Here is a 22,402-nt window from a genome sequence, read left to right on the forward strand (position 1 = left end):
ATCCAGTCTTGAGTCAAACGTCTATATTTATTTAACCTGAATATCCAAGGTTAATATAATTTTAATAATTTCATATATTTTAATTTTTAACATAAAGTGAAATATGGCAATGAAACAAATTTTCAAATTTCGCCACCTATAGAGGAGGTACATGAAGAAAAACAAGCACTTGTAACTTGCGTAATACATAGATCATACACTATATATATATATATATGTATGTGTATATGTATGTGTATATGTGTATATGTATATATGTATATATGTATATATATGTATATGTATATGTATGTATATGTATATGTATGTATATGTATATGTATGTATATATATATATGTATATATGTATATATGTATATATGTATATATGTGTACGTTTTCAGCACCTTTTTTTTAACCTGCTGTGAACTATAACGCCAATATAACAAATCACGTGTTTTTTTATTTAGGCGATGCACTTTTTCTATGGTCTTGGGGCCTTTGTGAGCCCTTTGATAGCTGAACCTTTTCTGCTGAACCAAGACTGTACCCCATATATTGATGGATTTACGACCGCTCTCCCAGGCGACAACTTAACGCTGGAGGAAACCTTCAGCACAGTGTCGATGTTGTCGGAATCGGAACATTTGAACACAATCTCCCCAGCGACTGCATTCGACAATACAACCGTGTTGGTTGAGGTCCCACCTGCTCCACACAAACTTTTTGAGGCTCAGCTGGAAACCCAAGTCCGCTATGCCTTTTACATTATGGGTGGAATACAGGTAAAGCTGTTGGCAATCAAGTACGCGTCTACCTTTAAAACTTGAATTAAAAGTTACATATAGTTGATTTCTCTACATCTTATGTTCAAAACAAAGCCCCATTACATTGCCCACTGGCCCTTCGGCGAAGATTCAACTTGTATTATTAGTCTTAATCGTAAGGGTTTAATGATATGCAGATGAGTGTGTTTTACCCTTGGCTGAACTACAGCCGGACAACTTTCAATACACAAATTAACGCATTAAAAGTTAAGATGACTTTTTTTTTGCACAAGAAAGTCTTTTGGATTCTCCAGCCAATACACTGCGCTGATGCTTGGTGTACTCCAGGATGTGGCCTACGTATACAACATTTGACTGCTGAATCAGTCACTGCTTAAATGTACAGCTTTTAGATTTGATTGAAGACGTGAAACTCGTACAGAGCCTCTTTAAACATTGCTGAACATGCTGAGGGTGTGCAAACAAATGTTTTGTATGTGATTTTGTTAGGAAGAATTCAGCCAGTAGGGGGCTCTGATGGATTGTATCTTGTTTTCCACAGCTTCCCATCCCTTTCCTCGTCTTGTTCTTGATGTTCCGAGAGAAGTGGGCGGAAGATTCGAAATCCGTAGGGGAAAAGAGTGACAACGCTGCCGCGGCTGCGAGTTACGGTACCATCAGCAAAGACAGTAATAGTAAGCGTGACGTTCTAATCATTTACTCCCGCAGGACACATTGATTTAGCGAAGTATTTTAACAGAAGACTCGCCTCTTTTCAATATCTCAGACATAATTTGCTTCTGATTACCACAGGAAGATATCACAGGTAGTTTAATGTTACTTTTTACAATACTTTCAGTGTGTGGCCAATGTTTTTTGAAAAATAAAACAAGTGAAGCTCAATTTGATATATACCTGGGTTTAATTAGCCAGTCCAAGTTTTTATAAACTAAGACGAGTGTCCTCTTGAAGGATATTTTAGATTATGAATATAATGTAACATAATTCCACTTCAACAGATTGCAAATTATCACCTTTTCCCTTATAGATGTGGAACAACTAGATGATCAATATGGCTGTTTGTCGCGGTGTATTACATGTGGCCCACCTCAAGTAATCGTCATTACGCTGGTGACAACGTTTATTATGTTTCTCGCTGATGGCCTCCAGGTTGGTAGGACCATTGTGGACATTTCAGTGATCTGTCCTGTAGAAATCCGTTTTAAAGGTTTTTGTACTAAAATTGTTTTCAGTAAATCGTCTCCATGTTCCAAACGTTCACATGAGAACGACTTCAACGACTTTTTGAGTACATATATCTGTGAAACCTCTTTAAATGTGGACAGGCTAGCAAATCTGCAGGAAAGATGTTCGTCATTTTAATACTTATCATTTCTATTCTCGCATTTTTGTCCACAACTTCTGCATGGCCAGTTATATAGAAATCAACTTAGATTCATTTCCTCTTTACCTAATTATGGCTCTTTTTTCAACTGAGGCTTTTGCAGACATTTCTTTTGAAAAGTCATCACAGTGAGTAGCAATTAACTAATGGTATTTAGCTCTAACATGATAATTTTAACGACAATGTTACTGGTGTTTTTATACCTGATATTGCTGTTGGTAAGTTCCGCCAGCTGAAAGTTATCTTCCACCCGGCAAAATGGTCAACAGGACCGCGTTATGTGCGCGAGTAAAACTATACGTCATTCCCATGCGACAACAATGCTGAAGTGTCAACATAGCCGTTAAATGACACTCAAACTGGTACGGGACGTACAATACCAGTTTTGTTAGGTACAGAGATCTTTTTGCCCCCTTTAATACATCACTTTAACATCACTGGGGCCACTGTCACAAAGCGGAGTACCAGATTTTTTTAATTGTACATTTGTATTTTACGTACGATACTTTGTACGTCACTCTTAACGTACCTTTGTCCTATATGACGTCTTTGTGAATGTGGAAACCTGATCCGCGAACAATAATATTCTATAGCATGGTCTTCTCCACTGTACAGGTTCGAACTGTTTGTACAGCTCTTACTTCCACGTGAAGTTAATATGTAAACCTCAATTTGATTGATTTTTCAGTCTTCCTATGGCGGTTTTGTGTACAGCTACGCTGTGAAGTCTATTACTGACTTGGAGAGGACAGAGGGGGCTTATCTTAACGCCTGCTTTTGGGTAAAAATCATTTGTGATGTTATCTATGAGCACAGTTTAAAAGTACAATTTGATCGGATCATTCGATGCGCTATCGATGAACCTCTTCAAGGCCCAATTGACCCAAAATACGTTGAGCATACAACCCTTCTAAGGTACCTCCTACTTCCATACCCACCCTCATTCAAATTGTATTTACGTCCTACGTGACAAGGTAGTGTTTTCCTTTTCGATGAAAGGCTCACTCCAAGCACTGCTGAATGTGATCTATCATTGCAAATGGCTTACCGTGCAATCATTAGCCCTTTAGTTTTCGTTTAAAAACATTGAATATATCGTCATAAAGGTTCCACCTATAAATCGGATTGATAACCGAAAAATATTGGGATGTTGAGTAAAACACATGTAAAATGAATAATGCTTCACTGTAGCAATAGCCGATCCTTCATAGAAAAAGAATATCATTTACCTCGGACAAGCTTTTACATAAGTGTTAACTTGATTAAGAACTTGTATTAAACAAACTAGTTGATATCTAGATATTGTTCTATCTTTATATTAGAAAACAATATTGTTTGAGTGAGGAGTGCATTAGCATCAAGTGTAGCATCCTTCAAACCACAAGTCTGTATGTCTGGAACAACCGTCCATATGATACCATTTAAAGAGTTAAATCTGACCCATTGTTTCCTTTTAATTTTTACCAGTGCTCTTGGGAGTTTAATGTGATTTATTTTTCAGGGTACGTTTGCATTCGGTCGTCTCCTCTCCATTCCTCTAGCCTCTAGGCTTACTCCTGGGTTTATGCTGCTGGCAAACATTGTAAGTAACCCATTTTTAGCGCGTTACGAAGTATGGCGTGGTATAGGGTCGGTGGGGTGAGGTAGGGGGTGGAAGATTGGTAGTGGCGTTAGTGTTGGTGTCGGTGTCCGAGTAAGCTTTTTTGTTTGGGTCAGTTGAGTAAGATTTTATCTTTGGGTCTCCTAGTCTCTTCTCACATTACATTTATGAAACTTGGTGGGTATGATGAACATGATGTGGACATTTACTGATGTTTTTTTTGGGGGGTAAGCTGTTGCCACAGTTTTTACACCATCTTTATCGTAGCCAGTACTATTCAGTGTTGGCTAGATTAAGGTTTTATGTTTGAGTCAGATATTCCAAAAGTTTTCACATCATCTTTATGAAACTTGGTGGTAATGATAAACAGAATTTGGGGATTTACTCATTTTGAATAATTAAGGATATTTGCATTTTTTAGCTCACCGTTACGAAGTAAGCTTTTTTTTTTGGTTTGGGTCAGCTGTTTTAAAGATATGTTCTTCAAACTTCTTGGGCTTGACATTTTACTTGATTTTTCTGTTTTTGGTAAAAACTACCGTGCTTTGGACTTGCTGTGTTGACATTCACTTCACAGGTGTATATGTAGGCTCAGAGTAAGGATTTTTTTGCTGTTATCAGTTTGCAACATATCTTCATGAAACTTAGGCTGTCATTAGGGTTAGGCTGAACTGAAACCATTCCTGGCGAACTGTCGGGTTTCTCGTAACCCTTATTTAACAGATCTTTGCCTGTGCATATGGCATCTACATTAATCTAAACTTTTAAGACCTAAAGCCCCCCTCCCCCCGCAATCCAGATATTTATGAAACGGAAATTGTCAGTTTGGCAGAACTTCTATTGGAAAGCGATTGCATTGTCTGTAAACTGTGACTTGTCATAAAACCGGATATAGAATGCGTAATATGCCCTACATACCATCGCGTGTATTATATTCTATTCTTCCTGAAGAAAAAACCAAAATCGAGTACCTATTTAAAGCTTTCGTTTGAATTTCTTACCTTTTAATTGCTATTCGTACTTTATTTTCGTATTTTTGGTTGTTACAGATCGGTTGTTCCTCGGCGTTACTACTAACTCTAATATTCAGTACCGACCACATAGTCTTGTATATAGGAACGTGTTTATTGGGCCTCTTCTTGAGCAGTACGTCACCAACGGCTATCTCATTGGCTGAACAGTTCATTACAATAAACCGTGAGTGTGAAGACAAATTATATCACGATCTTTAGCATATGAAGGCGCTGTTACATTACCCCAATTTATGAAAGGCACCCAACTGCTAATTTGGACGCAGTCATAATCCAGAGGGTTTATGGGTTTCTTGCAGTGGGTTTAATCTTAGGCAAACATGACCATCGTTCTATGAATCAAAAATTCTTAAATGGGGTTAATTAAAATTCCAAGAATGGAATGAATCCAAATGCTATAAGTTATGTTACTCTGATTTATGTAATTCTCGGCTCCACTACATTTTTAAATGATCTAAGTTATAACCTTGCATATCACGTGCACATAGAAACTGTCTATAAATAGTTGGCATGTCCCTTGGTTATTGATTTCACGTTTTGGATTCCAGTATGGCTGTTCCAAGACCTCATTGTCGCTGTTCTTTAAATAACTTGTCTTGCCTTGTCTCCGTTGTGCATAGTTAAATGCACCAGTATTCGATGTGTACTCATTGTCTGTTGTCGACTTTTAGATTTCGCATTTTTATGGTTTCAGCCTCCATCACTTCGTGCTTAGTGGTCGGCGCTGCTCTAGGGGAGATGATATTTCCCGTCATTGTCGGAAATGTGAGTGCTTAAAGCGGAGCACACCATTAAAAGAGTCCTATTGGCTTACGTTTCTTCAAGAGAAAATATGAATTTTTTTCTCGCGTAGGAAATATTAGTTTTAACAGCAATCATCTGCCTCTTGTGAGCATGTTTTGGCGCTTCAAACGTTTAGAATTGAATCTTAGGAGTAACATGATACATCAGTGGGAAATAATATTGACTTAAATACCGCTTGGTGTACACTAAAACCTAATCTTGAAAGTGATGGTCGCTGGCATATAATTGGAATATTCTTGTACGGCGTTAATCGCCAACTGAATTGATAACAATAAATGCTGTGTTATCTACATTACAAAGCATTCCTGGAAAATAGCAAACTATTTACAATCCGCTAATAATCCAATTCACATAAATGAAAATTTTTTTTCTTAGGTAAAAGGTCATTGGCAAAATATATATAAAAACGTAGAGAACCACACATCCAGATTTCCTCTATCGATATTTGAAAAAAAAAAGATCCATATTTGAGAAAAGTGACAATGGTTCTCTGTCACGCTGCCTTTACGACCAGAGGAATAGACTGTTCATTATAATGTTTTAGATAGTAATATACCAAAGAGAAAGTTGTATTGCATGTTGCTATGTCGTTCTGAATCATTTGCTAGATTCTGTCTCTACAATTTCATTCAACGTCACGAGATTTTCTTCAAAGAATTCTGGCAAGGGTATTCCATCAAACGCGTTTAATGTTTCTTAAATTTTAAGCATTTGATTTCTTTGGACGGAGTGTCCATATTTTCTGTCGCTCTGTTCCTTAATTAAACTTAACCCATATTCATTGCAATAGATACATTAAAAGTTGCAGTTCAAACACAACCGAGATATATAATTTTGATTAACTATTTATATATTATATATTTAACATTTGCTTGTATACTTTGACCTGGAACGTCAATTAAGGATTGACGATTGGTATACGCGTGGCTGCTTAGAAATCTAGACATTTCCATTTAAGACATTCACGCAACAGTTGCCTTTTTTTTTCAGTTGTTTGTTAGTGTTGGTCCATCCAGTTTCCCCGCCTTTTGCTTCTCCATAGCGTTATTCACAATTGCTGTGTTTGGTTTACTGTGGGTCATAGGGATTCGGTCATTCAAATGGCAAGGTAGGTTGATCGTCTGCAATCAGGACAGCTTTTGTAGGATTTGTTTTGCAGGATATTGATTGAATCATATTGTATTACGCGTTTGCATGAACAATTATTTAAAATTGTGAAATGCCAAATATCGGGTGCATCGTTAGACAAAGGATTTTCAGTAAAGAATACCCTTATTTCTTGTGGACACCGGGATCTTCATTTACATCACGGTATGTAAACGGACATGCTGGCCAAGAACACTGCCTCATTTACCTTTCAGACGGGTGACATTTTGAATGTGGTAATCGTTCATGTGAACACTGGGAGCATAAGACCTTCAACAATACTTATACTCTTTTACCTCAAAACCTGAAATTTGATATCGTTTAAGATGTTATCATAGTTTCATAAATTCAGTTTCACAAAACATAAATTCATACAGGGGCCTCCGTGGCTCAGTCGGTTAGCGCGCTAGCGCAGCGCAATGACCCTGGAGTCTCTCACCAATGCGGTCGCTGTGAGTTCAAGTCCAGCTCATGCTGGCTTCCTCTCCGGCCGTACGTGGGAAGGTCTGCCAGCAACCTGCGGATGGTCGTGGGTTTCCCCCGGGCTGTGCCCGGTTTTCACCCACAATAATGCTGCCCGCCGTCGTATAAGTGAAATATTCTTGAGTACGGCGTAAAACACCAATCAAATAAATAAATTCATACGTAATTGCAACTATTTTCTGATAAAATGTTCATAGAAAGTAAGATAAAATGCAAATTCCATTTTAGACTGGATTTATTTGGCGATTAGTTTTCATTCATTTCTGACCAAAATTTTCCTTTTTGTAAAGCCTTAGTGTTGTATTTTGAGTAAATGTCTTTAAGAATGCTACATTTTTGTTTTTTTCATTAGAATCCAAACACGACTCGTTCATGTGGCTTCAACCTTACGCCGGAAGGATGGCGGGAGAGAGCACTCTTATTCAACCGTCTAAAGTAAAATTCTATTCTCGCATGGACGAGGAAGACAGCGACGACGGCTATGAAATGGCGGCTATACCAACGAGGCGAAAATCGCGTGAAAGATTTAACAAAGAGGAAGATATCCAAGAATGATTTTAACAATGGTGATGTCTAAATATCAAATTATTCGCCTTTCACAAGTTATGGAATTATATACAGAAATATATATATATATATATATATATTTTGAAAAAGGCAATGAAAACATGAAAGTCGTGAACGTTTTTATTGTGGGTGTTAACGGAATTCGCTTTGGTCTTTCCATGGCCAAGATATAAAATACATTATTCAAAGCATCCCATTTGCAATCCACATGTTTGGCCTAATACCTTTATCTTCAGAGCAAAACCGTTAAACCAAATGTGCAATACATGCGTTCCACTCTAGAAGAAAAGTTAACTATGAAGTTGTTTTAATCCTGTATATGCTTGTTTGGATTACGTTAAGTGTCTATTGAATTATGTTAGTCTGATAATTCCACTGTATTTAAACTAGTCAACAATTGCCTAGACTTACGGTTACATTTCTGTTAATGTCTAAATGGGAGGGTAGGGAGGGGTGAGGATGGGCCGTTAATAGTGGGATATTGTGGGCAGAGTAATCATGGGGTGATCTTTGGCGGCAGTGGATAACTAATACGAATGGTATCCCGTGTACTATATACCCTTTCCCCAAACGCAACCCAAGCAATAGTGTGATGTGTACAGTTGTATATAGTTTTTTTAGTTGTTTCATTTCTTTTGAGGGGATTTCATCTGAAAAATTCTGAGGTTGTATTATCTAAAAAACTGAAACGACCTGTAAGCAGAAATTTGGGTTCTGAATTGTAAATATGTTCTTGCATGCAATTTTGTGCTGATGGTAAGCTGTTTAAGCAGACAAATATATTTTCCGTTAGCTTCTGAATTTGTACATATATCATGTGTTTACCTAGTCAGCATGTGGGATTAGGATTCTGCAGAATAATGTAAAGCGGATAGTTTCTGGTAGTAATGTGGTCTCACATTGAACATCTGTTTTACAATTGGTAGGGAACGGCGTTTAACTTTTAAACGCGTAAAGAAGCATAGCTGTAAGTCGAGTTTTATTCTGTGGCAAACTGCTGGAGACTGATTAAATTTTGATCCTCCCGGAGCACAAATGCTTAATATAAGGTAGACAAACCATTTAGCGACGGCGTGAACTAGTCCATCAACTTGTCCAGGAGATCAACCAGTACGACATGAAAGCATATAAAGACACGCCCTACGTCAAATGATTGTTTTCTCATCGGTTACTTGGAAATAGAGAGGAAAGAGTAGATTTCCAGATAATGAGAAGCAAAAACTCACCGTTAGACCACAAACTGTATAAATACTGACAGCTCTATCCGTATTTGTTAGGTATACTTTAGGTATTTTTTGTCGAGACCGGTTTAAGTGCTTAGTGGTGTGTAAATGTTGAGGATATGGTTATATTTATTGTCAAGAAAACTCCGTGACTTTAATTGCGTTGTTACACGGTAATTTGTTCGTTTGTGATATTGGTATACTGTGATAATATTATTTGGATCCCCTGTTCAAATATATGGCCATTATGTACGTTTGTTAATATTCGTTATATTTATGATTTTCCGAAAAGACACGACTAACGATCGAGCTATGGGCGGGCAATGATGGTTTTGGATATGTGGACCATCTAACATTTTTCGATATCCAGGGATTTGCCTAAATTACGCTAGGTCGCATTCCACCACCTGGTCTTTATAGTTGTATCAGCATAAAGCCATGTCCAATATGCACAAAGCGGTTTTCTGAAAGTTATCTAGTTTTGTTTGACATTGCGTTCTGGGGAAAAAGGGCAGAAAGACACTATTACTATTTCCCTTTATGCCTTTGGTTTTGTCTAATAAATCAACGTTTGCCATCTCCACACCAAAAAGAATCGCTGGCTTTAAGAACGAAAAATACTAATGTGGAAGCCCGCAAACAGTTTATTCTTGTACTGTCTGCTCGTGGATGCAATACTTACTCGCTTAGAGCAATAATGTTTCCAAGCTAAATTGATTTACCAGATTTGTTTCTACAATACCGTGTGACTTTGAATATATCGAACCGCTGTTGCGAATCTGGTGCTGGAATCCTCCCATAGCAGCATAATAGCAAATATACGGAAAAGCGCTTTCATTTGTTGCCATTCGAAGAATGTCTAAACGTCAGCATGTTTTGTCCTGTTATGTTTTGTCATTCCTTGTGGTCCTTGCTAAGAAATACTTTTCTTGCCGGTGACCCAATGTATTTTGTTACATTTTCTGTTAAGTGAATAAAAGTTCTGAAAAATGTTGTACAGTGCAATGTTCTTTGTCTAGATTAAGCACGTTTTGCAACCGAAGTTATCAAAACCAATTGTACAATCATCATAAACGATTAATAACTTCCCCAAGGAGAAATCAAGCCTATATCGCGACTAAAAACCAGTGGTAAACAAAGCTGTGTTTGTGATCGTGTTTTAACACAACTGTGCTAACACTCGTTAACCAGAAACAGAGAAAGTATCTTAGAATATTGACGCCATTCAAGACCTTTGACGCCACATCACCTTTGTTTCCGGATTTTCACCAGAAGGAAGGAATTTTTGGGACCATTATTTGAGTAATTCTAACATTCAGTGTCGTGATTGGAGCTGGATTCCGACACCTTAAAATTCAAATGTTTGAACGCCTATAATTCTTAACAAAAACTAAAAACACATGAAAGTATTTATGCATAGCTTTAAGTAGTCTTTTTAGTGATGCCTATTCGACTTTTAGACGTTTTTTCCCATTACCTTTCATAATTCGTGTAAATGTAACCTAGCTTTTTAACAGTACATGGTTAAATTAGATGACGTGATTCGCCTACGTCAAGGGAAACAAATCTTGTACAACAATGCCAGTGATTTCAGTCCCAAAACAAGAGACCATGAATAACCATAACTGGTAATGTTGTTCAAGCAGGTAGGACTTCAGTTCCATTAGTTACATGATTTGATTCTCATGGCAACGGGCTGGTCGGCTGCATTAACGGCTATCAGATTTCGAAATACTTATTTAAGTGTATGTATAAACATCTTCGAGCAGTCAGATGAGCTGTCAAATTGGTGCAACATTAATATTTTGGTCATTGTTCAGCGTTACAGGGTGCGAAGTCTTAAGAAGCAAGGAATGTCGTTTGGCGTACGACATGCAACTAAAAACATTTTTTTAACCTAAATCTGCTTAAACCACGGTGCCTTGGGTCGTATAATTTGCTACAATTTATGTACTTACATAAACAATTAGAATAAAATCCTAACTAAGGCAAACAGATGGGAGGCCGTATTTCACCGGTTAAGTACGACCTGATTTCACTCGTACAAGTATTACAAACGATTACAGCGTACAAATCAAAACTAGAGCAGCGGGCGACAGTGTGATAGCTGGCAAATCGTCACACCTAACCGCATGAGTTCATGTTAATGCTTGAACACTGCCAACTTAGACACTCGTAGTAGTGTTCAGTTCAGCACTGATTGCATAATTTTGCCACACAGTTAATAAACACAGAAAACGTTCACATTACAACACCACGTGAATGTTTGGAGATATGTTTTTTAGTGATGTTGAGAGTGTATTGGTAAAGAAAATGAACTGACCCGTCCTCATCCTCAAGGAAGTGGACACCAAATGCATGGGAGGTAACTCTCATGCATATTTACATGGCAAAGCAATAACCAATTGCAGTAAAAAGCAGTAAATCAATGTTTTTCATCCAGATTGTTCCGCTTACGCTTGAAATGTGTGTGCATTTCCTTGATATAAACATCTTGTTTTAGGTTAGTCTTGGTTTCCCCAGTTTGTGAAGAAAGGCCATTGCATCATAGTTTTAAAATTACCTCAGGGTTTTATTCTACCTGTTTGCGTAAATTGTTAAAGAGTAGCAAAAGCCCATAACATTCAACATGAAACAGTCGAAAGGAATCAGGCCTCTGGTACTAATAGTCCATCAACAGAATCCTGGATTTTTAATGATCGGTATGTGTCTGGAATCTTAATCCATTTGGAAATACAAACTTGACTGGGCCTGGATTCTTGTGATGTGGCACAGTTTATAGAATTACTTCAATTTTTTATTAAGAATATCGAAGTGAAATTCAGCAACGCGATACAACACAAGCATATAGGTATCTAAATGAGTAGTAAGTGCGCTTCCCTATCACCATACCCTTACTTATTCACATGTGAATACGACGATATGCTAAGTCTCCTGGCGGTGCACAACTCCCAAATATACGAAAAATTGAAGGAAACAAGGAAAGTATTGATTCCCCAGTGGACACATGTTATCTGCATTTGTATAGTTATAAAAACGACTAAGGCTTCCTCTCGTGTCGATTGAATGACAGTAACGATGACTTTAATTTCGACATTGTTAACTATCCGTATAAGGGTGGCAACATCTTAGACACGCCTGCCTAAGTTTGAACGTATGCAAACCCGGGGCTTGGGACGGTATAAACGTGATACACTTTTAAAATCACCCTCTGTGTTCATATGTATACAGTATAAATGAAGTATTCTTGAGTACTGCGTAAAACTGCAATCAAATATATAAATAAAACGCACCAGATATTAGGCTACATCCACATGTTTCGGGCGTCATGGAAACGGCTGACAACTTCCAGGTATCTAAGTAACACTAAAATTACAGATATTTTTAAAAAGCATGATGTTAGTTTTATTAATGGAACTGGTACGTGATGTGTTTATCTTCCCTTGTGCTACCCATCGATTTAAAATCTCTTTGATTCTGCAATAAATTTATGCACAGTTTTTAAGACAATTTTATTTTCATCAGGTTTTAGTCCATCGGATCCAAATAATACTATATTACAAATCTATTTTGAACACGGAGGAATAAATATTGTGTAGTTTACGCCTGGAGATATTGTTGATGTAATTTGTTCGAGCATATGCTTTCTTTGTGTGGCATATTTGGGGCATTCAAAGACATTCTGACGCCATGAACACTTTACATGAAGACTTTAGACTTTACTTTAAAATTTCAACAGAACATGCAGAAAGGTACACTGTACGACTTATCAAAGAATGTGCTTTTCCTTGTTTTATTGTGTTTGTACATTATTATTTAAAAGCGCTGGATGTCGAGAAGCCCCATGTGAATACATGCCTTTAACTGTATAGGGCCTTTCAGTTATAATTATTCCATCTTGTTCAGTATCTACCTTTCCCGAAATGGATTATATTCCTGTAGAGTTTTCGGTAACAAGGTGTTTTGTGCATGTTGCTCATCCAGTATATTTTTGGCAAATCTACCACATAGGGCCTTAGCGAAATGCAGCGCTTCCTTGAGAAACATTTGATGATCTTTTAGAATGTTATCGAATGTGATTACGTAACACTTGGAGCTGTGTCTATGCTTATATGTTCTACAAGTACTTTGTAATAATATTTTCACATTCAACATTTGGAAGTTACCAAGCTCCTGGCTCAGCACTCAATTCACTATATTTTGCAATCAAACTTTCATCCACTGATAACTGAGTTTACATAGTCTTTTTATGTTATTTACGTACTTTTGACATTGGCTAGATTAAGTTACATCCTCACAGACCTCATTCCTCAAGACAATCTCGAAGCATGCAACATTTAAACAACCCATTTATAGCAAAAGCTGTGATAAAAAACTTCACTGCAATTGAAGAAAACTACACCATGTCTCCAGAAAATACATCTTTTCTGAGTTTGCATTGGCACAAAGACCAAAACGGTTTCCTTTCAGACTGACTTTACGAGAAGAGGGATAGGAAACTACCGAAGCAATGTATCCTACATGTGACGAGCACACATCTCATTTTGTAACAATTGTTAGATCCTGTCTGTTGTGTGAGGAGTTCAAACAAGGTCAAACAAGGTCACAAGTTATTGCTACAAAAACTGGGATGCCATGGTTATTCCATCAAACGCCTTCACTCTAAATTGCACAATGAGTATAGTTCTATAGTAAGTAAATATAGAACATATAGCACATGTCGGTTATATTCTAATGTTCTCATGACATCCCATTTTCAGCCTTCTTGAACTCATTTATCAGATATCAGATGCATACAGGTTTTCCTAATAAATAAACCTAAGACTATTGTTGAGGAAGGTCCTTGTAAACGGTATAAACTAGAGGCAATCACGGGAGATAACTCCAGTCTACAGTGACCAGTCCAGAACAACAGTATGATAACAAAAGGATCAACAGCAATAATTGATACACTGGGAAGCTTTTGAAAGTCACATTCAAGAAGTATACCTGATATTCAACACTGACATAAGAAAACCTTACGCAGTAAGGCAAGTACAGATTTGTGAACAGAGAATGTACAGAAAAGACAAGGCTTGAATTCTACATTCCATACGTTGATATTATTATTTGTTACGAAAACTAGCATATCCTTTTATAATCTGTTTATATTCAACACACACAACTTGCTATCTGTTTTGTTACTTATAACTAAACCGAATCAAAACACAAACAAATTCTGAAGAAATATGACACTCCAATGCCAATGTAAAAAGAATATTTTACTTGTTCGACAGCGGCCAGCATTATGTGGAAGAAACCGGGGGGGAGGAGGGGGTGGGGACTCACGACCACCCAAAGGTTGTTGACACTGTTTATTTTAAGCTTTTAGTTACGGCTGAATCTAATTCGAACACCCAAGCTCAGAAAGTTGGCCTTCATTAAGTTTTCTTTGAGATCAAAATGGGTTATTTGTAAAGGGATTCTGACATGCAGAACGAGCTGTCAGAATTTTTTGTTTTTTACCTGATCTTCAACTTCGGTAAGTATTAGCCCTGAATATGTGGTATATTTATGGTGACATAAATAAGCAATCCTACACCATTTGAAACGGATGTTAGGTAATAACCTTTATAGCTTGTCAGGAAGTATTTAACCGGATTGTTGGCGATATCTGCCCGTTTTTCGAAGAGAGCAGACACAATACATTTTTTTCTCTGGAGGGGAGGTTAAAATTATTTATCCTGAATATGAATTAGACTGAATCAAATAGAGCTTATTTGCAAGTCACACCCTGTACATATAATATAGAACCTAAATATGCCTTTGTGAGGGAGGTGGGATGGGTATTTCCTTTCCCTTTACAGGCAAACACGCAAAACGCAAGACTTTCTATGATGATCGTTGGGCCACAGTTGCGATGAGGCGAAGTTGCGATGCGAATGGGCGAAGTTGCGATGCAAAGGGGTGAATTTGCTTTGCGAAGAGTCACAGAGACGATAATCCGAAGTTGAGAAGCGAAGGGTACGATAGAACGAAGGGGCATCGCGACTTCGCCTCTTCGCATCACCTCTTCGCCCATTCGCATCGCAATTTCGCCTCTTCGCTTCATCGCCCTAGGTATTACTGGAGGAATAATGTGGTTCTTAGCAGACATCATAACTTTCTAAGAGTGTTTTCATGAATTTAACCACTCAAGACTGACTGTGACTAATTGTATAGAACTCAGGCCGGTTCTGCTATAAACTGGAGTTATAGTATAGGTTGTAGCCTACACGAGGAAGTTATAATCGTTCTCAGAACCCTGAATAACAGCTCTTTGTTTACATGAAATCTGGAGGCACATGTGTGTTGTGCAATTTCCGTACAAAATAAGGTCGTATACATTGCACTTTTGTCATAACGGCTTACATGTAGAATGCTGGTTTCACAGTAAAAGTTGCTAATCCTTCTCGTGACCGTGTGTCATCAAGATAACGAAATTTTCATTCTGAATAACAGGGAATGGGCAATTTCAGTGTTTGTTTTTTGGTATTTTTTTGACCAGAATTTTTTCTTCCTCGTGTATGCATTTCATAACCTGAAGCTTAATTCCTCAACCCTTTCACCAATATTTTAAAACATCCTGAGAGAACTGTAGGGGATAGAGAAATTATTTACACAGTTTTATGAATGTTCGCATCTTAAGTGACACAACCAAATCATTTCAGTGTCATAATTATAATTTAGTGTCATGATTATAGGGGCTTTTAATAACCCTAAATATCACGTTAAAATGTCCTATATGTAAATCTACACATAAACATCCGAAATGACCGAAAAACGATTAAAAATATAAATTCTACAATGGCTCTCACACTTTGCCATGTCGCTTAAGTGGAACTCATTGCATTGTATGTTTTACTTCCTGGCATACGTTCCTGCATCTTGACTGAGTGTTAATCATGCCTGCGCCTGCCGTCGTACCAGATCGACTAGCCTAAAACATCATGAACGTGTCTCCGTGCACGTCAACATCCCATCTATCTTTCTGCATACATAAGCTCTCTTCACTGTGTGGTCTGCAATAAATTACACAAAGTGGGAGAAATTAATACCTGATGTAGATTTCAAACAGCTATATTCTTAAAACTGTCTACAACGAACAAGTGCAACTGTGAAAGGCGTATGTGCATGCAACTGCATGCAACTGTGCGCTGTACAGAAAACAACAAATATTCATCATTCAAAATCAAATACTCGTCTTCTCTGTGTTTCACACGTTTCACTGGAAAATCCGAACGTATACAGTTAAAACTGATTAAGCAGCTTATTTTTGGATCTGCCGGAATTATATTTTCGGCCCCTGATTGATTATATAAACTGCTGATTGATTAATGGTAGGCCATTTCCCTGTTTAACATTTTCAAGTCAATTGGCTTTTCCGGATATAGCCACGGGAACTTGCGCTTTGGGACCCGCAGTGTAAATAGTTCCATCTGGACTTGCCTATATCAAAAGCCAGCCGCGCATACAGTCTCCCTCCGAGCGATAACAGCCGGTAGCACTGCTCCGTTACACTTCTGTGTAGAGGAAGTCACTAACACGCTCTGTCTTCCTGCATGGAATCGACCGAAAAGTAAAAAATCTAAAGAAAAAAAAAGAAAAAAAAATTTTTTAACAATACACTGTGAAACCATGTAGCCTCACCATACAGGATTGAGTTGTTCCTCAATATGTTTAGGCATGCCCAGAGAACATAGTATTTACACAGAGACTAGTTCCTGTTTACAACTGCACTCCGACATAACGCTCACAGTTGATGTAAAATTTTGTATTGCGTAAATAAAAGTGATTTGTAGTCTTTTCCAGGCACACTCAGAAAATCTCACCAGTTGCCCTCCAGAGCTGACTGCAACAAGACGCGGCAGGCGAAGCATATGGCCCTGATTACTGGTCCGCTAACAGCACGTCTTTCATACCGAGCCGTAAAATGAATTGCATTACAGGAGCCTTTGTACACAATGTAGTAAGGATGCTGATCACATCAATTTCTAAAGTGCCTCAACATCATCTGTAATGCCAGTTTTTCCATGTGGTCGTGTATAATGTCCATACTTACACTTGGGTTGTACATATTTTAACCTCTGAACCACTTTCTGAGTATATCTCATTCCAAGAGAAGTTTTTTTTTGTTTTAACGAATGTTACATAGCACGTATATTATGAAAGTAACTAAGAGAGACCTACATACTAGCATACGTATTTTTCTTCTCACTTGTTTATATATCCGACGATTGTCAACCGATATCTATGCCAGTTCGACATCCATGTCATATTTATTAATTGCTTTATTAATTAAATGATGTATTTAATGCTTCGTACTCAAGTCTATTTGGATTCTAAAACTCTTGACAGTACCTGAAAAACTTCATAATCTAAAGCCGCAGCCGAACCAGTGTGAGTTGGATTTGAACCCGCGATCTCACTGATCATAAGTACAGTCATTATGGACGGCTTCTACAGCTAAAGGATCGCCGTGTTATGGCTGAAAAACTGCCGATGTGGCGCTAAGCCATAATTCTTCATTCATTCAAGCTATAGGACCGCAATTTTGTTGCAATCGTTCGGTAAATAAGCCCTTCAATGGAGATACAGGTACTGCTGGGATCGTTTTGATTCCAAACTTAAAATGTCCGAGTATGTCCTTATATATAAAAGACCGCACTACTATAATAATAATGTGGCTTGGGCACACCATGTATACATTCAGAAAAATATATATGAAGATCGCACTACCAAATGTCAAAGATGTATACATCTTTTAGGTGGTAATTTGTTGATTGGGGAAGTAGAAATTAAGATAGTATAACTTGTAAGGTTATCAGCGGGTGTTTCTGTGGACCACACACGGGAGCACTCAAACACAAAGCTGGTTTGGATTAACACGGCCCAGGAGAATCCATAGTCATGTAGCGTACATAATGTGGTCACAACGTGCACGTGCCGCGTCACAGCGACAGAGCCAGTCTTATACTGCTTAAGCCATGGGTCCACACGCTGTTATTTTTTAAGCAATTACATGAACAGTTGGAACAAAACCCTAAATGAGTGAGGCAGACTGACGAGAGGCCGGATTTCAACGGTTACGTATCACCATTTGCAAACTGTCATACTGTTGCCGCTGCTCTATAGTTTTACACTCTATACTGTAATAATTTTTTTATATCGTAAACCGTGTTGAGGCGTAAACCACCTATTCATTGTGTTCTGCTGTTCACCAAAAGACACTGTCCATCAGAACAACTCACATCTACAAAGAGATATATACGCCTAAAAGGGGATGCTGCGGGGTTAAAAATGATTTGTTTGTTGCGGTCCATCGCGATGATCGAGCAAGCTATGAGTCACAGGAAAAATCAGAACTATGCGGTTCAAGAAACCGGGAAACAATTTGAGATGCAGTGTATTTGTACAATTAAAAACGCGTGAATTCCTATATATGTGACGCATCATGTGAATCAGCTATCAGTTTATCACAAAATATCAATTACAGGACAAACTCTGCAGTTCAGGAAGGAACGAAAAATATGTAGTACAGCCATTGCCGGGGGGCTCCGTGGTACAGTTACACTAGCGCAGCGTAATGACCCAGGAGCCTCTCACCAATGCGGTCCCTGTGAGTTCAAGTCCAGCTCATGCTGGCTTCCTCTCCGTCCGTACGTGGGAAGGTCTGACAGCAACCTGCGGATGGTCGTGGGTTTCCCCCCGGGCTCTGCCCGGTTTCCTACTACCATAATGCTGGCTGCCGTCGTATAAGTTAAATATTCTTGAGTACGGCGTAAAACAACAATCAAATAAATACACAAATAAATACAGCCATTGCCAGTAACATGTCTGTGTGACCAAAACATGTAAGTCAGGAAAAGTAATAGATCTAAATGAGTGCTGAGCGCACAGCAGAATGAAACAAGTTGTGAACAATGCAAGGTACAAAAATAGGATAGATTTAAATCACTGCCTTTTTTACCTAGTTCTGATTAAGCCATGGTTCTAGGGGCGAGTAATTTGCAACAATTTAAGCAAAAATAAAATAAAAATAAAAATCTGAGGCCCTATTTTACTGGATGCGTGCGATCATTTGCAAGCTATCACACAGTCGTCGATTCTCTGGTTTTACTCTCTATACGAATGAATGAATGAATACTTGGGGTTTAACGTCGTGCTTAAAAATGCTTCAGTCATATGACGACCAGGAGTCACTAGGTGTGTGTCTTCTTGTGATAGGTCCATTCCGTCAAAGTGCTGCCGCCACTGACGGATCACGCCGAAGAAACCTACCGAGTCACTTTACTATGGCGTCGGGCCAACCAGACCTGTTTCCTTGCTCTAATCACTCAGTGCTGAGCGTCAAGCTAGGCCGCAACAAGTAGCATTTTTAAAGTCTTTGATATGACTCGACCCGGGTTTGATCTCGAGTATCCCGACCTCGAGGCGGACGCTCTAATCATGCAATTTGGTGCCATTTAAGCCTTTAGATGAACAGTTAGAACAAAACCCTGAGTGAGGTAAATTGACAGGAGGCCGTACTTCACCGGTTGAGTATGACCATATGTCAGCTATTATTTCATTCTGTCGTCGCTGCTCTGGTTTTACTGTCTATGCTGTACGTCTTTAATTATATTACACATATGCAGACACTACGTCCGATTACGTGTAATACTTGGTAGAGTACAAACACAGGTCGAGAGGCTAATTTTATTACTCAAATAAAGTTTTGAACTGCATCAAAATGATTGGACGAAAACAATGGCGTGCCCATTAGTTGTGTTATAAGTTCCAGTAAAGTTTTCAGACGCATGAAAAGTCATGCAATGGCGAAATATTCGTGACAACGTACTTCATGGTGTCAAGTCAGGGCATGATTAATTGAATGTGACACAACATCGCAATAATACATGAACGAATGTACGCGTTGTATCAGACTTTCGTATACCAATCATCAAGACCAATTCCCAAACCAAACGTTCCCCTGAACACCCGAGAACTATAAGGAAAGTATATAAAAGTATAAGGAATCGTCTAAATTTAATCAATATCCCAATTGTGCTATATTTACAAGTTGTTTTTTTATCAAATATGTGAATCTCAGATTGGTGAGATTTCTGATGTTTGATTTGAACTAGTATTATTAACTCTTGTTAATCGTACAGTCGAATATGTACAATGCCAATAGTATAATGTCAATATAGTATATGAACTATGCCAGTAATGCATATGAACATTGCCAATATAGTATATGAACTATGCCAGTAATGCATATGAACATTGCCAATATAGGATATGAACTATGCCAGTAATGCATATGAACATTGCCAATATAGTATATGAACTCTACCACTAAGCTATATATGAACGATGCCGATAATAAATGAACGGTATCAATAATATATGATCATTACCAAACAGTATTATATGTTAAGAGTACCAATATTATGTGTAAATAGTGCAAATGGTATAAGATCGATGGTAAATTATGCTGTTGTGTAGATCTACTAATACAACACAATAGCGAAAAACGTCAAAACATGGAGTGCATTCGTATTAAAAACCATTGGAACTGAAATGCTATACACACATGTATAAAAGATCTAAATAGCCGTCTGTCTGTTCGAAGAGCACATAGCTGCTCTTATCTCGTCCAACGACGAGCGAAGATGTATACAATATAAATAGCAGATCGCTGACTAAATTTAGGCACCGCATGAGTCAAAATAGTCGGTGTTCTACATCCTTGGTACACTGTGGAATGTGCCAGAGTTTGTGTTGATTTGTACTACTCACCCAGTTTCCGGTGGGTAAACTATTTTATTACCAAACCCAGAGTGAGTCACCATTCCCCGGCAAAGGCCTGGAAGTTATCAGCACTGCTTCTGAACAGCCGATCATTTCTAAACTTACAGCAACGTCGTGTATTTATCGAATTGAATCAAGCTATTTATGTGCTCTATAGTCGAATACACTAATTATACGCGCACGATTTTACCATTAAGGTACCAAAGGTCTACGAAGAGTTTGTTCGAGCCTCTCTAGATTGAGGGAAGAAAGGTCTGCAATGTCGACTGCGTTAAGTATGTCGTATGTTGGAGCTGTAACATAGACGTGCAATACACTGCATGGACTACAATTTCGAGTTGAAGGGTGGTACGTGAGACAGGTATAGAATGTGCTGTTTGACATGCACAAACACGTCATGCATTTCCTTGAGCTTGCTTCAGCCAATTCTCGCGGCTGGTGGCTTCCTACCTTATTGGTTTGTACCTGTATTCAATCATATTTACGTTTCATATAGGCTCAAAATACATGTATTTAAGACAACGGAATCATTGAATGAATGCCATTTAAACAATGGCTTCAGTCACTGCATGTATTATTGTTATTTAAAATTTGTTTTAAATTCACCGAGGCCAGTTCGGGTTTCGAACCAGTTACCTCAGAGTCTGGTATGAAATGGCAAACAAGACATGCCAACATTCTTAAAATCAGTAATCCCAGATACGGAAAAACATCTACTATATGTCATTTCGTTCAGGTGAACCATTTTCAGTTGATGTATAATCACGACATTTGCATGCCTGTAGTTGTTCATGAGCATAGAAAAGATGAAAAATGTATATCTATAACAGAAAACGAGAAAGTTAGAGTTTTAATTAGAGACTTTCATCTGACTTCGAACATATAATCGCTTTTCAATATTCCTCTTGAAGGGCAAATCTGTCTGGCCAACTGGGTTGAGTTATCTGAGAAAATCATCTACTTCCACTTTTCCCGATTGCTGCTAATCTTTTCACAGACCAATAATGTTCATTAATTCATGAAGATTAACTTGTATTCCGGCTCACTGCATAGGATATGCCATTAGACACAATTGAAGCCAGGTTTACAACGCCGTCGAAACGTTTCGTTTAGCCCATTTACCATGTTGCCCTCGACACATTGTATGTGGTAGATTTTGCGTCTGCTTGGGAAAAAGGGTCTTAGAGTGAGTGAGTGCTTGGAGTTTAACGCCGTACTTAACAGTTTTCAGTCATATGAAAAGTAATGTGTCTCTTTGTTGCAGGACGGATTTCCACCGCTCTTTTATCTAGTGCTGCTTCACTGAGACGACTCACTGAAGTATCCCCCCTCCCCGACCCCTCCCGAGCCATTATACTGATACGGATCAACCAGTCATTGTACCATCCCCTTCATGCTGAAAGCCAAGCGAGAAAGTTACAACTTCCTCAGTTATGGTGTGACCCAACCCAGGATTGACCCTGGATCTACCGGCCTCGAAGCGGACGTTCTACTGGCTTTAGGGGTGTAAAACTCACAATGTATACTGCACTCTATTATAAGTAAAGATGATACAGCTTTACAGATAAACTCAAGACAATTCA

At 38.3% G+C, this 22,402-nt stretch overlaps 1 protein-coding gene across 1 annotated transcript in view; it reads left to right on the forward strand.

Annotated features, from left to right (window-relative positions):
* Nucleotides 1-7,776, forward strand: part of LOC135471618 (major facilitator superfamily domain-containing protein 4A-like) — a 30,632-nt gene extending 22,856 nt beyond the window's left edge. The window contains exons 3-11 of the mRNA XM_064750912.1: nucleotides 450-764; nucleotides 1,309-1,441; nucleotides 1,795-1,916; nucleotides 2,840-2,932; nucleotides 3,653-3,733; nucleotides 4,801-4,948; nucleotides 5,477-5,547; nucleotides 6,577-6,694; nucleotides 7,568-7,776. Coding sequence (XP_064606982.1) covers nucleotides 450-764; nucleotides 1,309-1,441; nucleotides 1,795-1,916; nucleotides 2,840-2,932; nucleotides 3,653-3,733; nucleotides 4,801-4,948; nucleotides 5,477-5,547; nucleotides 6,577-6,694; nucleotides 7,568-7,770 — 1,284 coding nt within the window. The 3' untranslated portion in view covers nucleotides 7,771-7,776. The remainder of the gene's footprint in view (nucleotides 1-449; nucleotides 765-1,308; nucleotides 1,442-1,794; nucleotides 1,917-2,839; nucleotides 2,933-3,652; nucleotides 3,734-4,800; nucleotides 4,949-5,476; nucleotides 5,548-6,576; nucleotides 6,695-7,567) is intronic.
* Nucleotides 7,777-22,402: the final 14,626 nt, after the last annotated feature.

This window comes from Liolophura sinensis, chromosome 7, assembly GCF_032854445.1.
Source record: "Liolophura sinensis isolate JHLJ2023 chromosome 7, CUHK_Ljap_v2, whole genome shotgun sequence".
Taxonomy (NCBI): domain Eukaryota; kingdom Metazoa; phylum Mollusca; class Polyplacophora; order Chitonida; family Chitonidae; genus Liolophura; species Liolophura sinensis.